General features: G+C 41.1%; 1 protein-coding gene across 1 annotated transcript in view; it reads left to right on the top strand.

Annotated features, from left to right (window-relative positions):
• The first annotated feature begins 270 nt into the window (after nucleotides 1-270).
• The window catches only part of Fancl (FA complementation group L), a 65011-nt gene continuing 55666 nt past the window's right edge, over nucleotides 271-9615 (top strand). Inside the window, exons 1-3 of the mRNA XM_051165306.1 lie at nucleotides 271-417; nucleotides 6983-7041; nucleotides 8879-8939. Coding sequence (XP_051021263.1) covers nucleotides 322-417; nucleotides 6983-7041; nucleotides 8879-8939 — 216 coding nt within the window. The 5' untranslated portion in view covers nucleotides 271-321. The remainder of the gene's footprint in view (nucleotides 418-6982; nucleotides 7042-8878; nucleotides 8940-9615) is intronic.

Raw genomic sequence — 9615 nt, 5'->3', positions numbered from 1 at the left:
GTATGCTACGTGCACACTGCAATCGCTCTGTCAGGTGGAGTAAAGTTGGCTCTGGAGTTGCAGCAGTCTTCAATAAAATCAACAAGTGGATTTCGTTGTTTTTATTTGAGAGTCAAGGTCAGAATAACTCTGATCAGTCAGACCTGTGGACTTGAGAGTGACGTTCCTTGCCCTCCTTCGGAGACCAGTTAGCCCCTGAGCAGTACAAGGCCCACTGGCCGCATCCCTACACAGGACATCTCCAGTCTTCCCGCCAATGCCACCGGTTTCCGCCCGGCTCCTCCGGAGACTGCGCGTGCGCGGCGGCCATTCCTGCGCGCCATGGCCGAGGCGGACGCAAACCTGTTGCGCCACTTCCCGCTGTTTCTTCCTCAGAACCGGGAGAAAACTGTGTATGAGGGATTCATTTCGGCTCAGGTACTCTGCAGGGTCGTTCTCGCGCACGCGGGCCTGTCACTCGTGGCGCGGCCGCACCCCCGGGACTCGGTGGCCGGCTGGGGAGAGCGCGGCGGAGAGGGAGACCCGGCGCCAGGCTGTGCGCATGCGTAGTCGCTGTGGGCCGCCGGGAGGGCGGGGCGGCCCGCGGGGGCTGGCTTGTGGTTGAAGAGTGAGGTGCAGTTTTGTAGAACTTGACCAAGTTCATCACGCAGACTGTTACTGCATTCACACGATTTTGAAATGTGCGGAGCTCTCGGGATTCACTATTGAATAGAAGTTGAGGAAAATCGAGCTTTACAGAGGCTAAGAACCTTGGCAGTGAGAGCTTTACAGAGGCTAAGAACCTTGGCAGTGATGGCCTCTTATTTCTGGAGCTCTAGCTGTGTGTGTTTTTTTTTTAATGTCACAGTTAGCCCCTCACCCCCCACCGCCACCCCCAGCTCCCCTCTGCTATGGTACAACAGGTTACCTTAGTTTAGGATTTCAAGTGTGGATTCTTCTGAATCTTAAACTCAACTGTGTGTAACTTTCTCTTTAATGACATGTCATTAATTACCAGGTGTGTTGAGGTCTCCTTAAAGCAAATTCTCTAGAGTGCTGAGCAGTTGTTAAATCGGCTTCATAGCGAAACTTTCCCTTGTCCGTAAGCATTACTGGGAGTTAAGAAAATGCTGTGGTGAGTGAACACACAGGAAGCCTGAGCTTCCTTATGTGTTTTCAAAACAATGGAAACATTCAAAAAGAGGCTAAAACAAATTATCCACCTCTTCTTTCTTAATTGTTCAAATACCCAGTTAAAGTGTTTTTCGCTGTAACAGAAACGTTCAGAAAAGTTCAAGTTTTGTGTATGTGTGCGTGCATGTGGTGCTGGGATTGAACCTGTAGCCCTTCATATGCCGGACAAGTGCTGGACAGGACAGGCGGAAGCAAGGGTTTCACATTACTGTATGTGTCTCTAATAGCCCTTTAGAAACAATTACCATCAAATTAGACAGGAAACAAATTAGCCTTGGCCGCATAGGTAATGTGTAATTTTTGTATTCGTTTAAGCATCTCCTTTAAGTCTCAAACACGGTCCAAAAACTGTCCAGCAGAACTGGTTTTCTCCTGACCGTGATTGTGCTTGGTCCTGTACACACAGTAGATGCTTCTTGCTTCGTTATTGCTCAGTAATTTAGCATTCATTTCATAAAAGCAAGGGCCCACTAGAAATCAACCATAGTACAGTTACTAAAACTGCTACCTGATGTAGATTTCCATGGACTATTTTTTCTCTTTATTTTGGAGCAGTTCTTAGTCTGTGTTTTCGTTAACTTGAATTTTGTTTGTTTGTTTTTTTTTTTTAAGAATTCAGTTTATTAGGTTTGATGTTTTCTCACCATTAAACTCTGGTAATGCATTTGGGCATGGGCACCCCAGAAACTGCTGTCTTCCTCTCAAGGCTCATGAAGTCAGCTGCTCCCAGTGTTGATAGTAATAACACCAGTCACCAGTTTAGGGTGACTTCTGCCAGATTTTCTTTTGAAATTAGCAAGCCCTTTTTGGTGAGCTTCTTTGAGCCATCACACATTCACTCATAGACTGCAGCTTTTCAATTCCTGACTCTTGCCTTGAGTCAGTTAATAGTAGTGATTGGTGCCAAATGATGATTTCCCAAAACTCTCAAGCCTTTTTTTTTAACACCACCATGCCCTTTCTATCTCTGAGTTTGCATTTTGCTATGCGGAATAGCTTTCACATCTTATTTCTCCCCCCTTTATTATAATTTATTCAGATTACATCTTGATTGTTACCCCCTCACTTGTATCTCCCCTTTTACCCTATTCCCCTCCCCTAGACCTCTGACAGAAGAAGACTCCCCCCTCCCCCACCATATGACCATAGCCATCTTATTTCTTTTTGACATGTGATTGTGACAGTTACCTCCTTTATTTTATTTGTATTGTCTTGTAATAGCCAGTGACAGGACATTTTCTGTTTTTATGTCTCTAAGGTGTTGCTTTGGCACTGCATTTTCCTCATCTTGCTGTTTTAAAAGTGCTCTGTAGATACTTACATAGAGTGTTTTATCACTATTTTCTGGTGCTTATATAATTTCTACTTGTAGTTCTTTATTCAAAAGTTAAATGAAAACATTTCTAGATTTTCTACTTTCAGTCTTTGCTAAACTTAATAGTTGTATTGCACCATAATTAGAATTGCTTATAAAATATCAGCTTGTGGAACTTATGGGTGCATTTTTGGTGCCTCCATAATGTTTTTATGTGACTGAATCATTTGTGAATAAATGAAAAGGGGTGCTCTCTATTATTAGGCCCTTTCCTCTTGAAAAAGCTTTGGTAGATTGTGTTAGTCAAGGAATTAATTTCATCTAGGTTTCTGAATTTATTGGCTTAAAGTTATTTAATAATATTACCCTTCCTTCCTTCCTTCCTTCCTTTTTTCTTTCTTTCTCGTGTGTGTGTGTGTGTGTGTGAGTGTGTGTGTATGTGTGTGTGTGCGCGCGCATGTGTGCAGCATGCAGAAGGCTAGGGCTTTACATTGGATGTTTGCCTTGATAGCTCTTTACTCACTAAGTTAGGGTCTCCTGCTGAACATGGGCTTGCCAATGCTGTGTAGTCTAAGTAGCCATCTTGTCCCTGAGGTCCTTTGATGTGCCTGCCAAGAACTGAGATTATAGGCAGCTTTTATTTCGGTTCCCAGAGTCCCAACTTCAGTCCTTCGGCTTGCAGGGCGAGCGCTGCATCAGCTGAGGCATCTTCCCAGCCCCTGTTGCCCTGGCAGTTAAGGCCTGAGGATCTGTGACGACGCTTCTTAATGCTGGTTGCCTCTTGCTTTACTTTCCTAAACCTTAAAGCAACAAAATAATTATCCGCTTCCCCAGATCAGGAATTCGGAAGCAACTTGGCTGGTGGGTCCCGATCAGGGTAGCTCGTGGACTTCCAATAATAAAGACACTTGCCAGGCCTTGGACCAGACTTGGCTTCAGAGATTCTCCACAGAGCACTAGCCAGGGGCCTCATTCCCTGACTTCATAATGCATGTGACCACCACCCTGAGATGGCAGCTCATTTCCCTGCAGTATCTAATTTACGCTGCTGTAAAATTTGCATCTCTTGATTTTCCTCCCCGTTATGGACCTTACTTTTTTATTCTTCGAATGTCTAATATACTTTGTTATGATACCCACTTGTATCCTAACAAGTGTAAGTAGTAGTTAAATTACTTGAGGAGGCTCCAGCTGTTTCAGGGTTACCTTTTATTTTTGTTAAACATGAGCAGAGATTACTTTTTCCGTACCAGTGAAGCAATATTGAGTGAGCTGAAAGATCTCTTTGTAGACTGGACTGGGAATTAGTGCTATGTGTTAAGTCATGGGCTCAGTCCTCGGTCCTCAGCTTTCTCTTTCCAAAACAAGAGTGGTTTGCATAATCTATGTTATGTCTCCTAGCTTTCAGTACTTTCTTTAAGACCTCATTTAAAAAAAAATTACATCATCTTCTGTGTGTGTATGTGCGTGTGTGCGGGTGTGTGCATGCCACAGGGTGTAGTCTGGAGGTGAGAAGGTGACGGGAGGTGGCTCACTCCTTCCTCCAGGAGTCACAGGGATTGAGTTCACTCAGGCCTGATTGCAAGTTTCTTTACCCACCAGAGCATCTCTCTGGTCCCTTCTCTTTATTTTTATGTTCCGATATTTTTTTCAGACTGGATTACTATGAGTCATTTTTCTCTTGTGAACTTGTCCATTTTAGTGTGGGGGCTTCCAGAAAGATGAGCTAGGCTATGACTGCAAAAATCCATTTGTTCTTTCTGCTTCTTTCCATGTCTCCTATTGTATGTGCCCTGGTCTTTCTCTGCTGCTTTCTACTTCAGCCGCATTTTTTTTTCATGGTCATTTGGCATTTTTCTTACTATTATTTCACTGTTAATACATTTTGTTTATCCTGTTTCTTCCCTCAGCATGTTTAAATGTATTCTCTCATCTTAATGTCATTTTGATTTGTTTACTTTTCTTTCTGAGTTTAGTCAAGGTGCTCATTGCTTCTTTCAGTTTCTGGTCTTGGGTTTTAGACCTTCCAGTCTTGAAATGTTCATTTCTGGACCTTGTACTCTCTATTCTAATGGTGTATGTTCCTGGGCTCTCTTCTCGTGGGTCCCATCATTACCTGAGCTGCTCGGCTTCTCAGCTGTCTTTGCATACAGCACCTTTGGACTGGGGTCACAGGTCTTATGGTTTGTGAGTGTTTTGCTGTTTGCAGTCTTTGTGAAATTTCTGATTCAAGAATACCCTCTTCTTTTGGTGAAGGAAGTGCAGTTTATTCAGTGAGGTATGTTTTGAAGAGGTGAGGGGTGTGATGATACAGGGTTCTTAGTCTGTGGTAAAAGCTCAAGTTTCCCACAGCTATTCTTTCTTTCTAATGTGCGGTTTCCAAAGGGTGTTTGTACCTAATCTTTTTGCTGTTCTGAAAATGTTTTCAGACATCTCCTTGCCTCTTTCTTTTTTGCTTTTTAAAAATAGTATCTCATTCCATGGCCCAGGAAAGCCTCAAAGTCATGACCATCCTACATCGTCTTTAGGAGTGCTCCGATACAGTGCATGGCCACTCCCTGAGTTTTTGGTTTGTGTTAGGTCTCTTGCTTATTGTCATTGTTCTGTTCTCCAAGAATTCTTTGTTATTATTTTTGCACTTAACACCAATCCCCTCATTCTTCTGTGATTTTTTTTTTAAATAACACTTTTAACTCTCATTGCTATTGGAACCCAGAAAGCTCTACTCCAAAGTGGTTTTCATCCCTCCTACAAGTCATTGCAAATTCATTGTGTTCTCTGACTCCTGTTTGCAAATATGCTATTTTTTGTGTGTGTATTATTATTCACTCTAGTTTGGGGGACGAGGTATGAAGACATTCGGGTTTAGATGCTCTAAGTGCCTTTGTTATCCGGAAGCCTGAAACATCGGCTTTTTGACAGAGACCAATATTGCTCAGATGCTTTCACTACAAAAAGTCTACTTTTGTATATTTTCCTGGAATAGTCGAGTATTGGCCCATTTATGACACTTGACCTTTTACAATGCCTGGATTTCCCAAATATGGGACTCTGAATTTTATTTTTTCAGGTAAAGTAGAATTGCTTTACTGCTTTCACGTACCCTGTGAATTTCATATCATTCTTACACCTATGTGTGGGATGTCTATGAAGTTAGGCTAAAGTTATTACATAATACCTTTTAGTGCTTTAATGAAATAGTGAATTATTGTTACTTGACCTTTTGAAAAGGTCAGTAGTACATTTTGTTTCATTTTTTAAAAGGACATTTAAATGTAATGAAAGCTAGAACTGTAATATTACCATGAAAGTAAAGGTTATGGGGTACATTTAATTGTGTTCCTCTGTTTTTGAATCTGCTTTGAGGGAGTCTGCTAAAATTCCACAAGGTAATTGTTTTTTAAGAATTTTATTACTCTTTTCATTTTATATTGTTGGAGTAAAAGATTACATTTCTGTTTGTCTTTTCTGCTTATTCTTCCTCAGATTTCACATGTATCATCCTATTTAAGCTACAAAGTTTAAACTGCTTACCTATTGACTTTTGAGAGAAAGAAAGGCTGAATATATTTTTTTTCAGAGAACACTCTTTCCTTTCCATATACTCTTGAGTAAAAATTTGTATAACTATTGAATATTTAGATTTTAAAAAGTTAATATATTACCTATTTATTGAAGGGTCCCCATATGAAATTGTTCCAGAGTGCATAGGGGAGTGTGTGTTGGCTGTGTGTATTTGTGCAGGTGTACATACTGCCACAGTGTCTATCTGTGGTATACACATGTGTGGCTGTAGGTGTGCATGCTCGTGGACATGTGTAGGTCACAGAAGACATCAGCTGTCCTGCTCTCTCATTCTCTGCTGTTTGACACATGGTAGGCTGGAGGCCAGAAAGCCCAGAGACCCTCTGCCTGCACTGTACACTGTACACAGCACTGGGGCTACAGGCTTTTTATGTGGCTGCAAGGATTTAAACTTTGTTCTTCATGTTTGTGCAACAAACTTGCTTACCTGCTGAGGCATCTCTTCAGCCCTGAAAATTATTTCTGTTTTGTCTAAAAACCAAGATTATATAACAATATATTTTCATTTTATTAACATTTAGAAAGTTGCAAACCTGATATTACCTAGTGATTTTTTAAAATTTTATATTGTGATTTTTTTTCTCATCCAGAACAATTTGAAACAATATCTTTTCTGTGAATTTAGACTTTTAGAAATACATTTCTTTATGTTTGATACAGTTTCATAGTATTTCTTTTCCTTTATGTCTTTTTCTTTAAGAACCAGGTCCCTTTCTTAATATGTGGTTTCTCAGTAATTGTAATGTTTCAACAAAACACTTTGTTATATATATGTGTGTGTGTGTATGTGTGTTGCTTATATTTTCAAGTATAAACATTTAGCTAAATTTGATATGCTTTATAAGTATAGGAAAATAGGTTTTGTGTGACTTTAACTTTTTGTGACATTTACACTTTTATTTTTTACAGGGCAGTGACTTCCACCTCAAAATAGTGCTGCCTAAAGACCTGCAACTGAAGAAGGCAAGGTGATGTGGTCGTTGTGTGTGTGTGTGTGTGTGTGTGTGTGTGTGTGTGTGTGTGTGTGTGTGTGTGTGTTTGTGTGTGTGTGTGTGTGTGTGTGTGTGTGTGTGTGTGTGTGTTAGTGGCACGGGTGGCCTGGTAGCAGCTGATCCTGATGGCTGGAGTTTTGCCTGAAGTGCTTATCAGGACAGCGCTGAGATCCCTGACACATTTCTGGTTCTTCCAAACCAGTTTGTCGTTTGGGAATCATTACCCTTTTACTTTCTAAACTTCACGTATTCATTCTCTATTTGTTTTTACTGAAGGCAGTAGACAACAATTGTGTATACCTCCCTACCAAGTTCTGAGTAGGCATTTAAGAGGGCAGTGGAAAGGATTGGATGCCCCGCCCAGCTTTCACTGATAATTACTTCACACTCATGTGTTAGTAATCTGGGAAGAACCATTCTGTCTCCTGGGTGTCCAGGATGAGTAAAATTGACATGAGTAGGAACAGTTCATCAGAAGCAAGGGCTTGACATGCCAATTTCACCTCAAACTTCAGGTTTGCTTTTCAGTGTCCCCGAATAAAGAAAAAGAAACCAAAGCTGACTCTAAGTAGAAGCACAAGGATTTTATGACTGATCACAAGGGGAGGGAGTATTGAGTTTTGTAGTAGATGAGTGGGAAACAGGAAGTTGAAAGTTATAGATTGGTATGTAGAAAGGACAGACGGATGCTGAAAGAAGACTAATGAACGTTGGAAGATGGTTTGTACTTAAGCAGCTTAATTCTCTGAGGAGATATAGCAAAGATATGCTAGGGAATGCCACAGTAAAGGCATAATTAATAAGAGCCTAAGTTGGTAGCAAGAGTTGGGAAGCCTATTGGGTGACAGTGCCACTGATGGAGGGACAGTTGGAAAAATGACTTTGCTGCTAAGAGAGGAGATGTGGTGGGAATGGACTTTACTATAAGAGCAGGGAGTGATGGGCTTGGATGTAGTTTGGAAAAACCTAGACTTGCTTATTACTGTATGTATGTATGTATGTATTTTGGGGTTTCTGGGACAGCATTTCTTATGTAGTCCTGGCTGTCCTGGAACTTGCTTTGTAGACCAGGCAAACCTCCAACTCAGAGATCCCCCTGCACTGCCTCCCAAGGGCTGGCATCAGAGGGGAGCGCCACCACGCCTGGCCTTCTTGAGTGAGTGTTGTGTTTGTATGCATCCCTGTGGACATGTATGTCTGTTGCCCTCAGAGACTAGATGAGGATATTGATTCACCTGGAACTGAAGTTCTGAGCAGTTGTGAGCTGACCTGTGGGCCCTGGGAATATGATGCAGCTGTGCTCTTGACTCCTGAGCTATCTGTGCAGCCCAAACCCAGATCTTCTACATCTAGATAATTAAAGTTGTTTCTTCAAAAAGGGACTGGCTACCAATACTGTGTGCAGAGTTGAGGTGAGCTGGTGGTGATGAACTTATCGTTACCTAGGTGATTAAAAGTATCTTTTCAGTTATATGAATCTAGAATTTGGATTTTTCAAGTGTAAATTTGATATATTATGATCCAAACTGTATATTATGTCTTCCTACTATAAGGAAGAGTCTAGTTCGGTTTTATTTGGCTGTGTTGAAGTTTCACAGAGATGCGTTATTAACCTGCTGGCTAGTGATAGCAGTTAGTTATGTTTTAAGTCAAATTAACACTGGCATTTTGAAGATGAGCCTTTCAGCAGTATGAGTGGTTAATGTTTGTATTTACTTGTCAGAATTATGTTTATATGATTGTTTTGCATACAAATACATTTTTTCTTTGTAATAGCAAACAATGAATAAACCACTTTTTTGTTAAATCTTAGATTACTGTGTAGCTGGCAGCTGAAAAACATACTTAATGAATATCATCAAATAGTCCAACAGGTAAGTCTGTTAAAAGTCGTACACGTCAAGTGAGGATAGAGATTTCTAAACTTGCTCTTTAAAGCCCTGCTTTGCAGTAAACAAGCTGCCTTATTAGTTGTTGAGTTTTGTAGGTTTCAAGAATTTTAAATATTGTATATTATATAACACGTTTTCTGGAATCCTCAGATCTCAAGGCAACATTGGGGTTTGAAGTTGATTTGCAGCCTTGAGCCTTTAGGGTTTTAAACATGGTTACTCCATCCATATGCATCCTATCTATATGTACTCCATCCATATGCACCATGTCCATATGTGCCATATCTATATGCACTTCATCCATAGGCACTATAGCCACATGTACCCCATCTATATGCACCTTATCCGTGTGCACCCATCCTTATGCACCATATCCATATATACTTCATCCATATGTACCCCATCCATATGCACCGTATCCATATGCACTCCATCCTTATACACCATATCCATATATACCCCACCCGTATGTACCTCATCCATATCCACCTCATCCATATGCACCTTATTCATATGCACTCCATCCATAGGCACCCCATCCATAGGCACCCCATCCATAGGCACCCCATCCATAGGCACCCCATCCATATGCACTCCATCCATATGCACCCTATCCCTATGCAGTATTTCCTGGGTGATTTCTCTGCTGAACTTGAAG

The sequence above is a fragment of the Acomys russatus genome, chromosome 22, assembly GCF_903995435.1.
Source record: "Acomys russatus chromosome 22, mAcoRus1.1, whole genome shotgun sequence".
In the NCBI taxonomy this organism is placed as follows: Eukaryota; Metazoa; Chordata; class Mammalia; order Rodentia; family Muridae; genus Acomys; species Acomys russatus.
This window is presented reverse-complemented; position numbering and strand designations above follow the sequence as displayed.